The 19,449-nt window shown below is 38.4% G+C and overlaps 1 protein-coding gene across 6 annotated transcripts in view; it reads left to right on the forward strand.

Moving 5' to 3' along the window:
* HTT (huntingtin) overlaps nt 1–18,526 on the forward strand; it is a 168,339-nt gene extending 149,813 nt beyond the window's left edge. For all 6 annotated transcript variants that reach the window (XM_074992401.1, XM_074992396.1, XM_074992397.1 and 3 more), the window contains 7 exons: nt 336–526; nt 2,167–2,281; nt 5,149–5,362; nt 5,542–5,647; nt 8,757–8,919; nt 10,844–11,004; nt 13,585–18,526. In XM_074992401.1, coding sequence (XP_074848502.1) covers nt 336–526; nt 2,167–2,281; nt 5,149–5,362; nt 5,542–5,647; nt 8,757–8,919; nt 10,844–11,004; nt 13,585–13,798 — 1,164 coding nt within the window. In that variant the 3' untranslated portion in view covers nt 13,799–18,526. The remainder of the gene's footprint in view (nt 1–335; nt 527–2,166; nt 2,282–5,148; nt 5,363–5,541; nt 5,648–8,756; nt 8,920–10,843; nt 11,005–13,584) is intronic.
* The last annotated feature ends 923 nt before the right edge of the window (nt 18,527–19,449 follow it).

The raw sequence follows: 19,449 nt of genomic DNA on the forward strand, positions 1-19,449 counted from the left end.
TGGTTCAGTGGTTTACTGTTTAGCTTACAAAAGCTGATAAAATGTGTGCTCTGACTTAATGGTACGATCTCAGTGAGTAAGATGCTTTTACACTGAGAATTATACAGATTTTTTTAGTTTAATTAAATTTGTAAGCAAGAATATACCAATCTTCCAACTTGTTCAAATCTTTTTGTCTGAGTAACGTACTAAGTACTGTTTCATGTAAACCTCTTCTTCATAGTACATTTTCTGCTCTTCAGTTCACTAGCAACAGTTTTTCCACTTGCATTTAGTCATCATGCTGCATAGGTCCAGTAATGCTTTCATGTTAAGGTTTTGTTAATGTGCATTAGGATAAAGCTGTAGCTGAGCCAGTAAGCCGCCTGTTGGAATCAACACTACGCAGCACCCATATGCCAAGTCGGATTGGAGCTCTGCATGGAATTCTCTACGTCCTGGAGTGTGACCTACTTGATGAAACAGCAAAGCAACTCATTCCTATTATCTGCGAGTATTTGCTTTCCAATTTGAGAGGGATAGCACAGTACGTGTTATGTATTTAAAATTCTGGAGAATTTTATAGCAAAGAACAATTTGAACTGTAGAATAAACATCTAGAAGTATTTTGAATTATCCAGATCCCTCAATCCTGTAAAACAAGATTTTTGAGACGATTTTGAGGATTCCAGGATGAAATAGACTAATTATATTCCTTGCAATGTTGTTGTTTTTGGTTCTATTCCAATTGAAAATAGAGTGCATAGGCAAGAACAAGAAGCTTTTATATTTCAGTTTTGAGCTTCAGAAAGGTGGCTTATATCAAGATTGAGGTGAATGGTCAGTTTTTGTTTTTACATGGATAATGTTGACCTGTCCCTTAGCCACTTTGAAATTTTAATACTCTCAGATTGGAAAGTACAGATTTCTATCCATAAATCCAAATTTGTATTAGCAGCAGATACTTATTGGTGTCCTTTGCCACCATCTTCAGCTTTGATTTGCAGAAGTAAATCCACTTGAAGGAAGAAAAAAATCAGTGTTTGAAAATTAAGTAGACTGTCTTAAAAATCTTCCCTTATTTAAATATCAAAAAGCAGTTGTTTTCAATTTGTGATCCACAGACTGTTGGGTTCCCACAGATTTGTCTTAGATTTACAAGGGCCTCTGCTCCTCCACCTGAAATTTTTTAGGGATATACAAATGAAAAAAGGTTGACAACCAGTCATAAAGGGTTAGAACTTTTTCTTTTTCAATTGCTTGCCCATGTCAGTTCCATTGTAGCTGTGTGTTTGCTCTGAGCATAATTTGAAAAACATTTTCCTCGGTGGTATCTTTTTCGGGGTGTGCTGAGTGCCCTCTAGTGTCATGTGATCACAGCACCAGGATAAAGGCCCAGCTGACCTCCATGATGCCTGTTACTACTTACCACGTGTGATGGTCACTGGAACGCTTCCTTTTGCTTTGGCAAGCATTTTCAGTAGTCTCTCTTTCCTCTGATATGGTATATAGTTGATATAGTTTTTAGTCAGTTAGTACAGTTCACTGAGATATAGAGTTTTGTCCTTATTATTGCTGAGGCATGCCTCACTCACTAGGCTTCAAGCCATGTGTCTCCTGCTGCTGTACTATCACTGAGTAACCCTGAAGTACTAGGGTGAGCGTCATGTCAGCAACTGCTGCTGGATTTTCAGTGATTTAAATCTCCATACGAAGTAATACCCGGAGGCCAGGTAGAATTGGTGGAGGGAGCATTCCTTCAGAATGACCCCTATTTCCTTTCGAAGAAATCCCATGTACACCACAGCTTTGGCTTCTGGAAGGGGATCTTCCAGAAGCAGGATCTCATGGGAATTCAGATGAGCCACAAGATATTTTAATCTGCATTTTCTGCTCCGCCCATTGCCATGCCCCTTCCAGAAGCGGGAGGCAAATGTAGACACGGCCTTGGAGGTTCACTGCAAAGGAACTGAGGGGGATTGCAAGGGCACTGCTTCACCTAGGGGGCTATGGCCACAGGGTGCAAACATCACCACTCCATGGGCATTGTAGGAAGGTTCTTGATGTCCAACTTGCTGGGTACATGCACACCTCTGTGGAATACAAGTCTGTACCACTTATAAATGAACCATAGTATGTGACCATTTCTTTACTGATGTAACCATTTGCTTTCTTCCTTATTTACAGTTGTGTAAATGTCCACAACCAGCAACATATTTTAGTGACGTGTGCTGCAGCATTCTACTTGATAGAGAATTACCCGCTTGATGTAGGGCCTGAATTCTCTGCAGGAATTATACAGGTACATATTGCACAGTGCTCCAGGTTACAGAAGATTGATGTTATCTTGAAGCGGTGCAGTTTTTGAAAAACTTCGTATGTGGATGATTATTGACAGGCTTTATAAATGAAATGTTTTCTTCTTTGCATATATTGGTGCTCCAGCCTAGGATTTGCTTGCATGCCCCCAGGGCTCATGCCTATGCAGAGCAGCCCCTTTTGCGTCCAAAGAAGGTCATATAAGGTGACGCTGACACAACACTCATCCATTCCTTCTCAACCACATGCTGCTTGAGCATACACTGATTCTCAGCTTCCGACCTTTCCTATCTCATAGAGCTGGAAGGGACCTGCAGTGGTCAGAGTCCAGTCTCCTGCCCTCACTGCAGGATCTATCCCCATCCCTGACAGATTTCTTTTTTTAAAATCTATTTGCCCCACATTCCTAAATGGCCCCTCAATGATAGAACTTGCAACCCTGGGTTTAGCAAGCCAATGTTCAAACCGCTGAGCTATCTGTCCCCACTTACTTAACATCGTGATTTATTCCAAGTTTCTTTTGTTTATTTTATTTCTCTTCTTAGTTTTAACACCGATGGGTCTAAAAGAGCTTGTTCTCTTCTGACCTTTTTCGTTTGGTCCACCACTACTCCAGTTTACATCAAAGATTAGGAATGAAATCCTGCCAGAGGTCAGTCTTGTAGTTGACAGGCATTCAGTCTCACACTCATGCACACTGCAGATGGTCTTATTGTTACCGGTCTGTTGTGGCTTGAGTCACTTTACTGGCCAGTCAGATTGAACACGAGTGAGGAACTGGGCTCTGTTGGTTGCAAGCATATGCACTGAGGTTTTGCAGGACTGCAGGCATAGAACCATGGCAATGTTCTCTAGTTTTACAGTTGTACGTTCCCATTTGAGTCTTTGGATTTTGCAATGTGCTGGTATGATTGTTATTTCTTAAGTGGAGTTTTAGACTATCATCATCACTGGGGGTTTCCTATCATTATCCTTCATCAGCATTTCAGTGGTTGTCATAGGGAGTATTGGCACATCTGGTTTCACCCTTACCTGTTAACATTTTTGCCTTGCCAGACTGCTTTAGGGTCAGCAATCTGCCCTTCTCCAGCCATTGTCATCATGTGCTGATATTCTGACAGGCATCTTTTGGTCTTCCTCATCCTAAACCTTCTGCCCCATTTGGTACTGGCGTCTTCTGTTAGTTAACAGATTATGCATTCCTCATTCACATACAGAACAGTAAATGATTGAAGAGTGAAACTTCTTGCAAAGCAAAGATTTTTTTATAGATCAAGTAGAACTTAAACAGAATCTAAACAAATTTTACTGACAGTTACCTTGTACTACTACTAAAAACTATTTTTGTAAGGATTAAGCAGTTATTCCAAAGTGTAAATAATGATATTAACTTAGAATAAGAGACCATAGTAAGACTTTTCTGGTCCCTTCCTGCCTCACCTTGGTATACATACTGGCAGCTTACCTGATGAATATCTACTAATGCTATCAGACTAGTCCTCCTTGCTAATCAGAGTGGCTGGTAGGGTACATGTAAAACTGAGCTCTGTTATTGTAAACCGTTCTACTTATACATTACATATGTAATAGTGCATGAAATCAGACAAACATATTTTGGCTATGCTATCACAGAAATCTGGAACCCTCATTATCAATCTGAGCTCTTCCACCTTTTATTAGAGCTCATGTGTTCGGAAGATGTGCAGTCAATTCCCCTATTTAACAGGAAATCCAGAATTTGCAAACCTTATCTTCAGAAGTGGAAACACTTCTATTCAGCCTTTGCCAGCATCAGAGGTTCTGCTCTTCAAAAGTTTCAATACTTGTTGGACTTGAAGATATTAGGTCAATCAGTGAGCTCTGTCAGAATAAACTTGACCAGCCTTCCACACATCAAGAGCTTCTCAAGTTTTACCAGTGTTATATGGTCAGATTCTTCTAAGTCCCCAGCTCCTTGGTGGTAACCTAATTCCATCCTGAGTGTCCCGAGGAAACGCTCCTTTGAACCAACATACCTGTTTTTTCCTCTGCCTCCTCCTCCAGGCTTTGTTCCTTATAGCCATTGTTTCACTCAGTGCTCTTATGGCAGCTCTGTCACTTTTTGCCATTCGTAGAGATTAGGTTACTCTGTATCTGTCCTCATGTCTTCTCTAAGGTCTCTTTGGCATAATGTTAATGAGAAGATCTGTCTATTGTTGTTTTATGCAAAGCCTCATGCTGCCAAGAGATCTGCCTATGTACATTCCAGGGATGTTCTACCTCCAAATACTACCTTTGGTGATAGTTTTGTGGACTGTCTTGGGCTTGCCTCCTCAGCTCCCACCCCTTTGTGGAGTTACTACTTGAGAGTCTTCTACAGCAGAGCACACATAAGGACATATACTTGAAGGTGGAGAGGTTATTTAACTTACAGTAACTTGAATCTTTCAAGTTGTTTTGTCCCTATGGATCCTTTATCTCCATCCTCCTTCCTCTTGTTTGTGGAGGTTCTGCTTCATAGTCAAAAAAGAACTGAGTGTTGGCAGGGCCAGGCCATCTTATGAGCCCTCATTTGGAGGCACAAGTTGCTGCTCTGTGCAGTAGTGGATCCCTCGCAGACTGTTTTCCATTCTCCTGTCAATGGTCCCCACACATCATATAATGAAGCACACAGCGGGAGAAAACATCTCAAAGAACACAAATTAAAATATCCTTTTTTCCCTTCCCCCAAAAGGTTGGTTGAGGAGATTAAATCACTTCTTGTTACAATTGTACATTAATTGTTTTCTTGTATCTGCATTGATATGTTGGTGTCAGAGTTTAGTTGAATGCAGTCACTTGTTTCTTAGACTTCTTTCTTGCTTATTTCAGATGTGTGGAGTAATGGTGTCTGGAAGTGATGAATCAACTCCATCTATTATTTATCATTGCGTCCTGAGAGGATTAGAACGACTCCTCCTTTCAGAACAACTCTCTAGGCCAGACAGTGAATCTTTAGTTAAACTAAGCGTAGACAGAGTGAACACGCACAGTCCCCATAGAGCTATGGCAGCCTTGGGGTTGATGCTCACCTGCATGTATACAGGTGTGGATTTTATTCAATTATTTGTGCTCTGTTTTAAATACCTGTTTTTAGTGATGGCTAGCTCTTCTAGAGTTCTCTTCAGAAAAGTAAACAAATGTTTACAGATTATTGACTAACTTTTTAAATTATTCCTGTATTTCTGTAGTGAACTTACTATAAAATTTCTTGTTTCTGCTTAGGAAAAGAGAAAATCAGCCCAAGTCGAGCAACAGATAGCAATCCCACAGCTCCTGACAGTGAGTCTGTTATTGTGGCTATGGAACGGGTGTCTGTTCTTTTTGATAGGTAAGAAAACAAGACCTGTAGCATAGACTGCATTAAAAGCCTCACGTTTTGGCATTGACTCAGTTTGTTGGTTACTATTCTGTGAGTTTTAAAATGGTATTGCTCATAATTACTGTGCTGTTTGTTAAAAGTGCAGTACCAATAATGTACACAATGTCCTTAGAGCTATTGGGTCCAACACAGGCCTACAAGAATGTAAATAGGAAGCTACAGACTAACACTGCTATTCCTCTGAACTTATCTATAGTAATTTTATGCAAAATAAATGCTTCTGATTACCTACAATACATGCATTACCACATTTGGTGATACTTGTGTAAAATATTTGAATGATCATCTCTAAGTAAAAATTAACTGTACTGTTATCCTATTTATTGATAATGAAATTAGAAAGAAATGTTATATTTTTCACAGTCATTTCAAGTTCACTTGGACGGCTGGATGAAAATTGTACTTTTGACACTGGTGGCATAAAGTCATCGTACTGTATGCCATTACAAAGGACTGGAATGCCACTTGAGGTTATGAATATATGGAGAACTATTAAAAAGTATACTTTTATAAAATTCACTTCTGAGTGCAAGCTTTCTGAGATTCAGAAACCTGTTCAGCATCTACATGTTCCCCTTATGGGACTATATCAGCTATTTAAGTTGCAAATTCCTTGAGATTAGGAACTGTATTTTTGTTTTAAGTTATTATAGTGTCTAACACAACAGGGCCTTGATCAGAGGTTGGGACACAAGGTACTCCTACAGCAGATGAATGACATGCAACTTCTCAGTAGCTTACATTGGTCGTTATAAGGAATGGGATGGTCTGAGCAGCATCCAGAAACTGACACTATCTGTAGTGCCTTGCAGCCCATTTTTTAAGTCACAACCACCCCCAAAGAAGACTTGTTAAACATGCAGGAAGTTTATTCAGTTGAAGTGGTTCCCTGAAGTTTCCAGTTCTAATCTCACTTAATCTTTCAGTGCTCTGAAAACAGAACAGTTCACCAATGAAACAATCTCAAAATTTCCCGACTTTTTCTCAAGGGGAAAAAACCCTATCTGCCACGTGCCTCCCTACAGATGATCAGGAGAATTCACAAAATAGTCAAGAAAACCCAGCCTCCCTCAAATAGGTCAAGATGACTATGGTATTGGTATTTAATGGAAATATCTGCAGTTTACCGTCATCTTTCCCAAAGCCAGCCTTTTGTCTAGTACCCCCATTCTACGTCCTATTCAGACATCTCTAAAATTGACTGCCTAGATTTTAAAAGGATGATCTTGGGTCGAGAAGGCTTATAAAAATAGAAGGTATATAAAAATATGATCCAGATTGTCCCTCCCTATATCATTCTTCCCTACTCTATCAGCTATGAGTCTACTCCAGGTATGGAAACAATTGGTTTATTGGTACAAGAACAAATGAGTCTTCCCCTATGGAACTCTGGAATTCCAAATATTGATCAGTTCCCACAGGATAGTCCTTGAGTCCTAGTCTCAGAAATGACTTAGGGCTCCTAAGTCCCCTTGAAAGTCAATTTTGGTCAATACATCTGAAGTATCGCAGTATTTCTCAAATTAAAAAAAAAAAAAAAGTAAAACCTCTTTCCAAGTTCTCGTAACATAACAAACAGACCGAGAAAGGACCCATTTCTTTTAAAACTGGTATGTTTAAAAGACAACTTAAAATAAACTAATTTTTTATGTGAACATTCACAACTGGGAGAGTCACAAAACAATTCCCACACAATGGAAAATATAAGAACTCCTGCTCTAAACTGATGATCTCCAGATGTATTAAGTGCTGTAGCATAAAGGATCAAATTAGTCAAACATTTAGCAAGCATTTAACTGTTCCCATTAAGTTCAGGGGGCGTTGTACTTTAGTGGGAACAGCTATGCCAACACTAAATGCTCTAGATCAGTGTTTCCTAAACATTTTGAGACCTCAGAATACCAAAGAAAATTATTCTTCCAAAAAAAAATAGGCATCAGACCAAAAGGGAGGGTGGGTGGGAGGCAAAGTATACAGCAAAAACAAAATAAAGTAATTTAATCAGGTATTGTAACAATGAAGAAGTAACATATCTGGTTTTAATAACAGAAAATATATACTATCAATGTATTTTTCTCAAATGCTTGCAGTACACCTGTGAGTTCCACGGAACATAGTTTAAGAAACAGCGCTCTAAATAATACTGCCTTTTAAGACTTCATAAGTGAGTCCTGAATGGCAGTGAACACCTCCATAAGATAAACCCTCTTTAAATAGACAGGGCATATCTTATTGGAGGAAATCAGTGGTATGGTGGTACATATCTGCTTTTACCAGGACATCATGAGCTTCATCTGGAAGACTCAATAGATGCAACCTTTGTCAGGAAAGTTCTCCAGTCAGTGATTCTTCATTAAAAATAACCTTTGAAGAAAATAACCTTCATTTCCTTGCTTTTTCTTCAACCCCAACGTAACATTTTTTGTTCTTTCTCTTTTTGTCAGCAAGCGGAGATGCTATGAATGAAAATGAAAAACTTTTACTTACAAATTTCGTTTCTCAGATTGTCAACAATATTAACGCATTCCCCTACATACAGACAGCAGCATCATCTTCTTTGTTCTGATGAAGTGGGTCTTTGCCTACAAAAGTTTATGCTCCAAAATATCTATTAGTCTATAGATGCCACAGGACTTTGTTGTTTTTGAAGATACAGACCAACACGGCTACCTCTCTGATACTTAGCATCTTCTTAGTATTTCTGCTGCATGAACTTTTCAGAATTTGTTTTGAAATGCACATCAGACTTAGTGTGGCACTGAAGTGTGGAGTGAGTTATTTTTTTCTACAGCTTTGCTTACTCCATGATTATCATTTAAAAAATCAACAGTCAAAAGTTAAATATTATGCATCTGTGGAAGAACTGGATTGTCAGTTGGCTCAGGGTTAAATCTCAGTCCTAAAGAAGAACCCACAGATCTTTGTACGTTGGAAATAAATGTTTTCTTTTATATCCTTCTTGCCTCCAGGATAAACAGGAAAAAAATCATAGGTTCTAAACATGAATGTTCTGTTGAATTAAAATGGTTAAATATATGAATTCTATTTTTTGTTTTAGGATCCGGAAAGGATTTCCTTTTGAAGCTAGAGTAGTGGCACGGATTCTCCCTCAGTTCCTAGATGACTTTTTCCCTCCACAGGATGTAATGAACAAAGTTATTGGAGAATTTTTATCCAACCAGCAGCCATACCCACAATTCATGGCCACGGTAGTTTACAAGGTAAAGTAATTTTAAATTGATTTTTATAAATATACTTTTGGTGCAAATCTGTTCACTTTTTTAACATAGGTAATTAGGACTCTGGGCATACATACGATTGCTGGTGTCTTGTCAATCATATCTGGCAAGAATGATTTTAAATCTCTTCTGAAGTTTTCTATTCCTGACATTAGAAAATTCCACTTGTGACATTGAGCTGAATGTGAAAATGGCAACGTTCTGATTTTTTTTTAATGTAGTTCATAGTAAATGTCATGTCATAGTACATATAATTCTGGTGCAGAACTTCATAAAAATGACTAGCCAAATAAACCAGCAGTGTGTCTATTTTGAGCTAATTGTTTTAGTAAACAGACTACATGCTCATACTGTTACACTGAGAGTGAAATTAGAAATTCCATTTTAATTGATTCAAAGAGACCTGAACGTCTTTTCTCAAGTACTTATGCAAGTTGAAATAAACCAAACTTACCGTTAGGAAATAGTAAAATTCAGAGAAGAGTCTACATTCCTACAATACTAAATGCATAACAGAAAGTCAGGAAGATTTTATTTTAAGAGTCAGGAAATGCAACGAAACTATTTATACACTCTTATTCACATTATGGCCTCTGGTTGAGGAAAGAAAAGAAGCCTGTTCATGATAGAGAATCAGCTTTATCTCTAATTTGTCAGTTTAGGCTAGAAAATTAGTTTGTATGCCAGCCATAAATGAAGGGAAAGATCTTCATTTAGGTTTGCAAGTCTCTCTCTAGATCCCATTTAAAGATTTAAGTGTCCATGATATTCCAAAGAGGGTAAAATCCGTGGTCGTCCTAGTTCCTAAGTAAATTGGAAGCAGACTGTTATGAATATGTGAGTGTGTCCCAGATCTCCTCATTATCAAGCTAGCCTTAACCAGCTTTCTTTGAATATTTCTTAAGGAGACAACCTGGCACTAGTGTCCTGGTGCTGAATCCTCTGGCCTTCATCTCTCCATAGGCATTATTTTTTCTGAGGCACTCCACAGCAGGAACATCCTGACTTTCCTCTAACTCAGTGTCTTTCTTAAAGTTCATTTGGCATGGTATATACAGACCCTATCTAGAAGGTCCTTAGAAGTATAACCACTAGGCTACAAGCTTGGTACTAAGATATCAATTATCCGAGAATAAAACCGTTCACTCTTCAGAATTTTTTGTTTCCTACTGCCATATGGTTAGAAGACTTTGGGTCTCCAAGCCCACCACTACTTCTTGCTAGTGTTTTTGTGGTTGGTTGGTTGGTTGTTTTTGTTTTTTTTTGGTGGGGCGGGGGGGCGGACCTGGGGGGGCACGGAGAAGCAGATTTATTTGAGCAGCCCACTCCATCCCCACTTTTCTACCCAAGGAGCCCATCTTCAGAAGTCATTTTTGGGATTGTCTTGTGCTTTGTCCCAGTCCCTAATACACGATCTATGGTAAGCAGTACTCTGAGATTCCCCTCCCACTTTTTATCCTGTATGCATAACCACATCTTAATGGTTCTTCAGTAACACATTTGAAACAGATTGGGAAGCATAGTCCCCTCAACTGTAATGCTAGTCTGGATGTAATCACTTGGTAACTGTTTCCCCAACATCTGAAGTACAAATTAATCACACAATTATTTGAAGGCTCCGCTGTTTAATGTCTTACTTAAATTATATTTAGATAGTTATCTACCACAATGTACGCAAATGGAGTTTTGTAGGCATATCCAACTACTCAATTCTGACCGCCAAATCTAATCTTAAAGATTTAAATATTCTTACACTTACTTAAATTGCCCATGTTAGTGGGTAAAATGCTTCAAAGGTTTGGAGTTGTAGGATCCTCTTCTAGGCTTACATGTTTGCAGTATGTTTTATGTATGGTCATTAATGTGGGATAAGACATTAGAACATTAAATATTGTAATTTTTGCAGGTTTTTCAGACGCTACATACCACTGGACAGTCATCAATGGTCCGTGATTGGGTGATGCTATCTCTGTCCAACTTCACACAAAGAACACCTGTTGCAATGGCAATGTGGAGTCTCTCCTGCTTTTTTGTCAGCGCTTCCACCACTCAGTGGGTTTCAGCGATGTATCCTAAACAGTTTGTATGTGGGTTTAGCACTTCTCTACAGGGGATTGATAAATCCTCCCTTCATCTCGCTAACAAGTACACCTTGGTCAGCAACAGTGTTCCTTCTCATTTTTCTCACTCCGAACAAAATGAATTTTATGTGCCCCAATGCAGGGATGATGTGTGACACAGCACCTTCTTATTGGTTCACATGACAAAATTCATGTGTCAGGGTAGGCCCAAGAGGTTCATAGCCTCAGAGGAGGTTCATGCTTGGGTAGAGGGTTGGCATGTGAGGTTGTGAGGGCTCTGGCTTGGAGGTGTGGACTCTGGAGTGGGCCCAGGGATAAGGGACTCGGGGCTAGAGCAGAAGGTTTGGGTGCAAAGGGATGTGAGGTCCAGCTGAGGATACAGGCTGTAGGCCGGGGCTGGGGTCAGGAAAGGTTTGAGCTGGAGGAGGGTGTTCTGGGACGACAATGAGTAGAGAAGACTCCTTGCTCGCTCTTCTTGCCTGGGTGTGGGGAAACACTGGAGCCAGGGTCAGGCTGACAAGGCTGGATGAGGAATGTGGCAGGCCCAGGTTGAGGGTGGGGGATAGGGATACGGCCTGATGTGTGGCAGGCCACAGGGGCAAGGCAGGATGGGGTGGGGGCCAGCTGTCTCATGGCAGGAGTCTGGTCAGGACTAGACTGCTTGTGGTAGGGTCTTGGTTGGAGCCCAGCAGCCACAGCCAGCTGGAGGGGGAGCTGGAGGCAGGGCAGTCCTCTCTCTTGTGCCACAGTTCCCTGACCTGTGGGCCTTCATTGACCACCTGTGGAGCACTAAATAGTCCTTGTCCACAATGCCTTGCTGGAGTATCAGATTTTACCAAGTGGAGCCATGTCCAGAAACAGTGGCATAGTTCATTCTTCATGCCTGTTCAGTAGTTAATGTACAACTATTGGGCTAAAAGGTCTAACTGGTATTATGCAGGAGATCAGACTGCCTGGTCATGGTGGTCCCTTCTGGCCTTGACTGACGCTTCAGTTGTTTGACTTGCCAAGAGTGGATGCCAGTTGGCACAAACTGTTAGTAGCAGTATGATTTATGTCTTTATTCTGTAATGTAAAGCATAAATTATTTAAATGTCACATAAAGTTGATTTTTTTTTTTTTGTTTTTTAGCAGTATGTCAGGTTCAGTCCTATGGCTTACATATATTCTAAGGGGAGTTAAAAATCTTTCTTTTAGGGGTGTAAACTTTATATAAAGATTGAGAAGCAGATTTGTGACACCAAGAAGCAGTTTATTGCAGGGAACAAATTATCAATGATATAATATTTAGAACTTTTTACCAGATATTTTCAAAGTGGTTTTTATTAAGAAAAAGTCATAAGCATTATGCCATGCTGTTGGTAAAATACTCTAAAAGAACATCCTCATCTGTGTGCTTCCCCTCCTTGCAGCACTGTCTTCCCCTCATCTCTCCCACAAAAAAGTCCCTAGCAAACATTCCTCTGCAAGGCAGCAAATCACAATAATCTTAAAATGGCAATAGGCTAATATTCTCCTAAGTAGTTGGAACAAGTAGTTCAAGGATGGAGTGGCACATGTAATTTAATAGAAAAATCTTCTCTCCTTAAAAAGTGTTACTCCTCAAGAAAGTCAGCCCTGAAGATAAGATTTCTTAAGCAGTCTTAAAATGAAAATTTCTCAATTGTGGTTTAAATTTCTCCATTGTGTTTTACATTTCCCTGATACAGTAAACTCCTTCATATCCAACATTCTATCTGGTACTCTTGAGTAACCAGCATTTTAGCCATAAGTAAGTTTTACTTGTTTTCCATAAGTACAGTATGTAGTGAAAGTAAATACAAATAAATACAGCAACAAAGTATGTTTTATAACTACTGTTAGTAAGTAAAATACTCTGCATACATTTTTGTTTGTTTTTTAATATTTATTCTTGTTTTTCTTTAGTGTTGGTATGCATTGCTAGGTATATCCCTATATTTGAATATCCAGCAACCTCTTAGGGCTGCCAGATATGCAAGTGCTTTCTGTAATTATTTTTGTGGCTCTGTGCACTGGCAGTTCTGTTTATCTTTAAGTAGTGCAGAACTGCATTTACAGTGAAAGTTTGTTTCTACTAATATATAATTTAGCAAGTGGAAAGTATTCCTACAAACTCATTTTAAGCTCACAATAATGGGGAACAACGAAGGGTCCTGTGGCACCTTATAGACTAACAGAAAAGTTTAGAGCATGAGCTTTCGTGAGTTAACTCACGAAAGCTCATGCTCTAAACTTTTCTGTTAGTCTATAAGGTGCCACAGGACCCTTCGTTGCTCTACAGATCCAGACTAACACGGCTACCCCTCTGATACTTGACAATAATGGGGAAGTTGCATGAAAGCATTCTGAGAAATACAACTAAAATACAAGGCTTCAGTGGCAGCTTAATAGCTACTTGCAGATGACTTGAACTTAGAATTACATATTGGGAAAGCAAAAACATGCAATTTATCTGGAAATGGCTTTTGAAGACAGTGTTATTTTGTGTCAAACTTTTTAAAATTTGTCTCTTACCTCATTACTATGCCCTTAACTGCTATCTCAGTCTTCCACATATTATCAGCAGAATGGGAAAATCGGAGCAAGTGGACGTTAACCTCTTCTGTTTGGTGGCCATAGACTTTTACAGACACCAGATAGATGAGGAATTAGATCGACGGGCCTTTCAGTCTGTGTTTGAGATGGTAGCATCACCAGGAAGCCCATATCACCGCCTGCTAACTTGCTTAAAAAATGTTCACAAGCTCACATCATGCTAAATGTTGTGGTGTTGGTTGGAATCTGGTATGAACATCTAGAGAAATATAAAGGTGCAGAAAGCAGCTGGCATTTGCTTCTGCAATAAAAGTGCATGTTTCATTCCTCACACTTGTTTGCATGGAGAAGTACTCTGCATCACAGAGAAACACATGAATGGTGTAATAGGAACATTCTTGTTAGCAGTGGGTAGCTGTACTACATGGAAATATGCACACATTTTAAATAATGTTTGGGACTAACTTGAGGCTAAACTACTAACTGTAAAATAGGTGGGCAAGTACTATATGTAGGATAACCAGGTATTACTCTTCTTCCTGCTGTTCAACTTAAGTCACCGTGTTGCATCTGGTATTGAAACTGACAGAAATACTCTCTCAGTGCAAATCTGCAGTCATTACAAATCTTTATATTTCATGTGTTTGTATATATATACCTGTATATATACACACACACTGTCAGGGTTAGTATAGATCAGAAAGTGTTTCCTAATGTCTCTCCCGAACAAGGAAAAGAGAAACCTGTTTTCAGGACTAGCACTCCCAGCATGTAATTCTTCTCTCTGGACTTTCTGATATACTGTGGTATGTGTTGGTGGCATGGGATATGTAGTGCACATACATAACTACACTTCTCTTTTTTTCTTCTCAGGATTTAAAAATTGAGAACAATATATCGGTAAAAGAAATTTTAACTTAAATATTTCTATATCATGTAAAGTATGTAAAATTGTAAAATGTGTGGTGCATGAGTTGTGCTGTAATTTGAAATGAACAAAAAGCCACTAATGAATGTTTTGACATCTGTCTTGTCTTCATTTCCTCCTTGTGTGCTCAAATTCATGTTCATTTTTGAAATCCATCTTAATGTACAGTTTACATTCATGTTCTACATTTCACGTTTTTGTACATTAACGCTTTAAAAACTGGAATATATTGGCTAGTTTGTGTTGATACTGTGTTAAGACATTTTTGTGATCCATTTGACTATAGCTTGTTTTCAGTTTCTTTATTTTGATATGGAGAGGAGAGGGGAATAGATATCTTGAATTAGCCCTTATGCAGTGCTGATCTTACCTGCTGCATGGGTATGTTTTAAGAGAGAAAAACGATTCAAATTCCTAGAAGCCAATATTTATCTAGTTTTTTTTCATTTTTACTAACAGAAATCATGGAGTCATTTGATATAAACCACTCTCTCTCTCTCTCTCTCTTCCAGTAACAAATTTATGTTGACAGTTAAGAATCAGAAATCTAATCTGGTCTACTTTGGGGTTGATAAAGGTGTTAGATTATACAACCACTTTTATTAGTTGCCTACAACATTGTTTACACCCAAACACAGCATAAACATCCACAAATTCAAGAATTCTCCAATTCTATACAGGGCCAGTTTCTGCTTTGACCTTATACTTCAGGCAAGCCATCCATTTTAGTTGGTTGCACATGGGGAAATCTAGGGCAGTGTTTTTCCTTAACTGTAGCTGCTGAAGCTCTTTAGTATAGAAAAGCAGTGCCTTGGTTCTGAGCTGCATTGCTATATTTAACTTCATTACATTTTCTCATTAACACCTGTTGGTAACACTCAATATCTGGATAGTGTTATCAAGAGAAGCATATACTGGATGTATTTGTGTATATAATGTATATGTAATTATACTCTTGACTACATTTAATGTATACAAATGTGTATATTTGTATTTATTAAACCCATGGATTTAAACAAATTCCAATTCTTAGACCAAAAATGGTTGCTTTTGCCCATAATTTGATTACATAGGAATTGCCCAGTGATGTCATTTCCTTTTCTGACAGGTAGGAAATGGACAGTAAGGGCTTCAAAAAAATCATAGACTTTCCTGTTTCTAACTTTTTGACAGAGTTTACTACCTAGAGTTACGTCTGCCCTTTGATTTTTGGCATATTTGTCTTTTTTGGGCCACAGCTCTCTGACTTCTTAAAAACAAACTGAAGTTCAGAAAGGGTTTATTAACAAAGATATTGTTTAAGGTTTGACTTATACTGGCGATCTGACATTTCTGGAGAGAGACTACTTGCTAGGGCTGGGAACTCTAATGCCCTCAGGTTGCAATTAAGTATAATTCACTAGTCCCTTTTGTAGCCCCCCCCAGTGATAGTTTTATACTATAAACCCACATGCTAGCCAGTTTTTATATGCGACTGTAAGTGAAGATATTTTTCTAAGCTATTTTCCAAAATTTAAAATAGATTTTAATATATTTTTGAAGCATCTGGTAGTTATGTCTTCACCATAGATGAATATACTTTCTGTATCTCAAATGTATACATCTTGCATATTTTTAATCTCATAAATAACCATTGCATGATTGGCCAGTATGCCTCCACATGATGGAGGCTGGCCATTTCAGTTTCTGATGTTTTCTAAACGAATCAACTGGGACTTGGCCATAGAAACCTTCCAACCAACAAAAGGAGCGTATTAAGCTAAGGAGTCAACATGTGACAAATGGATGAATCCAACGTGATAAATTCCCTCTCATCAGTACTATTGTTGGCATTTTATGGGATGTTCAGGCATCCTACTTCTTATTCCTGCCAAAAGGGATGCAGCCAATTCTTTCTTCAGATAAATTGTAAAGCTAAAATTTGACATTTCATTTGGTGTACATTTTTGTCCTGTTCTTCTTTTGGAATGAAAATTGATTTTTGTATTTGATATTTATATATATCTACACAATTCTGGTAACATCCTTCAAAGCTGACATTGTTCTTTATGGCTTAATTTCTACCTCCTGACAGCAAAACAGACTATTAGATGGTCATGTTTCCAGTGCCCATTCAAAAAGTTATGGTCAGGTGTCTTTAAGAAATTGCCGTCATCCAGTTTGATTTTTTTATATGTTTGGCCAAGATTGACCATATCCCTTTTTAATATGTGAAATCAGATTGCTTTGGAAATTAAACTCAAGGTTTTCACTGACACCTGAGGTATAAAATATTGTATAAATATATTGCTAGATGTAAATCTGGTGTTGCAGATAACTAAAACAAGCCATATTTAATATGTTCTAAAACCCAATGGAAATTGATAAATGTTTTCATTTAGAGTGTCTTGAAATAGTTTGTAGCATTTGTGAAAAGCAGATTGATAAGTTATTGAAAACTGAGGTTTGACCTTACAGGCCTGCTCTTTTCATAAAGTGCTGCCTCTTTTGAGACGCTTGTATTTGTCTGAATTTTTAAAATGTATCGGGCAGACATCACTTGATCAGTAAAGTTCTTTCTCTCAAGTAACATTTTTTTCTCCCCTTGCCCTGATTGAAATAGAGAAGTTTGAAAATACCCTTTACTTGATACTAAAACAAGTTGCATTAATGCAAATTAGTTTCTATTTGCAGTTCAACACGCTGTCAGCTGAGGTTGCATCAAAGATCTCTCTTTTCAGTCCTTTCTGCCCACTTCAGGATGTCCCCCTCAAAAAAAGCACTCGTGCACCTGGCACTCATGAATTCTTACTTATGAATATTCCTTCCCATTGCGGAAAATCCATTTTAGCAGGAAAGGATATCAGCTGAGATTCACTAATTGCCATGAATGCTTTTACTACTGAATGCACATCTCTCAGTTAAATTAAAAAAAAAAAAAAAAAAAAGTCAACCTTCAGGATGAAAGTTCACCCCAATCTAGTCTGTGTAAATTCTACTTCAGGGGCATTTCATCCTGTCATTTTTAGACTATTACAGTTAGCTTTGTGCACCACGTAAGGTGGTTATGCCACTAACACTGTAAAGGCAATCCTCCAAGAGCAGCAAACTGAAGTCTTAAGGTATTGCAGAGCTCTCATGATGAAACTGTATACATGCATCATGCTTCCTGAGTGCAAGAAACATTCAGGTATCATGACCAATAAATATAGCAATAAGCAGTCTAAAGAGATTGTTAGGATTTTGCCCATTGGTTCTTTGTTGGGGGCAGCTGAGTTACTGTTTTAAGAAAACTAAACCTTATTTAAAAGTATAGAGACCACTGTGCACTAAAACCAGGAACCAGCTGAGGATAGCAAGGGGCAGATGTTTTACTCTTTGCTCTGTAGTTTTAAACTGACATCAGTGTGTTATAACAAGGAGGTATTTTTAAAGGATACAAAGCAGAAAAGTATTCAGGTAATTCTCTATTTAGGTAACTCCCTGGTGGAACTGGAGAATCAGGAGTACCTACCTGCTGTTAGGACAAACACTGCACCAAAGAATCTGGAAAAGGTGTGGAAATCCAATGTGCTAATTTACGTAATTTTGAGAATTCAGGTAGAAATTTTGTGCCTGTTACCTTAAAGTATCCATTAATTCAAAAGCATGACTAGTGTTCCTACCCTGAAGAGCTTCTACGGTATGTCAGATATCAAAGTTAGGGGGACATGAATGCTGTGGAAATGATTTAAGGGTATCTGTACTGCTTTGTCACATGCATGTTGTATGCAGGCTTGTCATTCACATCAGTCTGTCTCCATATAATTTCAGATTAGGCCAGCCTGACAAAGGAAGGATAAAGGTAATGGGCATACCACACAAGTCCTATGATGTTGTCTTATGGTTTCAGGGCTATGATGGGCATCAGTGCTTGGAGCCCAACATCAACAGTAGCTGTATTCAAAGTAAAAGGAAAGAATATAATTTTAGATGTATGTTTAAATTTAAAGGCATTTGCTGACAATATTGCACATTAAAATTAGAGAAAATAAACTATAAATTGATGTATGCTATTTTCTGTTTATTTAAAAAGTAAGTTCTGAATACACTTTAAAAGGTTACAATAAAAACGTGTTTGTTCTTTACGCTGATCCAAATGCAAGGCCTGTTGAGAAAACAGGTGAAAACATTTGGACTGTATACAGGTGCATGTAAACTCTAGTACTGTTTACATGTTAGAGGGACACAGTGAATTTTTTTTTTTTTTTTTTTTTTTTTTTTTTTACTGTTCCTGATAGACTTGCTTTCCAGAATTCAGGAGATAAGGACTTGTCTACACAGAGGCTCTCAGGGCAGGTCTATGCTACAAACCTGCATCAACACAGCTGCTGTAGTACTTGTAGTGAAGACACACTAGCCGACAAGAGGGAGTTCTCCCATGTTAACAATTCAGCCTCTGAGAGGCAGTAGCTACATCTTCAGGAGAAGCTCTCCTGCCATAGTACTGTCTACAAGAATTGAGGTTGATATCACTATGTTGCTCAGGGATGTGGATTTTTCACACCGCTGAGTGATGTAGTTATACCAAAGTAAGTGTATTGTAGACCTGCCCTCAGAAATTAAAATCACACTTCAGTTAATTTGAATTAGTATTCTTTTTCCACATTAAAGTGGACTTAATTGGATTTATCTAAATTCACTTCCAAATTAAGGCCACTCTGATTTTGAGTAAGAGTTTCCAGATGAATTAATGATGAAATACAGCCTAGAATACCCAAGAAGCTGATAGAGGAGATGTCTGAGTCATTAGTTGTTATCTGTGAAAAGTCATGGAAGATGAGAGGTTCCAGAAGACTGGAGTAGAGCAAATATAGTGACTGTCTATAATAAAAGAGAAATAAGGACAACTCAGGAAACTACAGACCAGTCAGCTTAACTTCTGTGCAAGGAAAGATAATGGAGCAAATGAAATCCATTTGTAAACAT

This window comes from Carettochelys insculpta, chromosome 4, assembly GCF_033958435.1.
Source record: "Carettochelys insculpta isolate YL-2023 chromosome 4, ASM3395843v1, whole genome shotgun sequence".
NCBI lineage: Eukaryota > Metazoa > Chordata > Testudines > Carettochelyidae > Carettochelys > Carettochelys insculpta.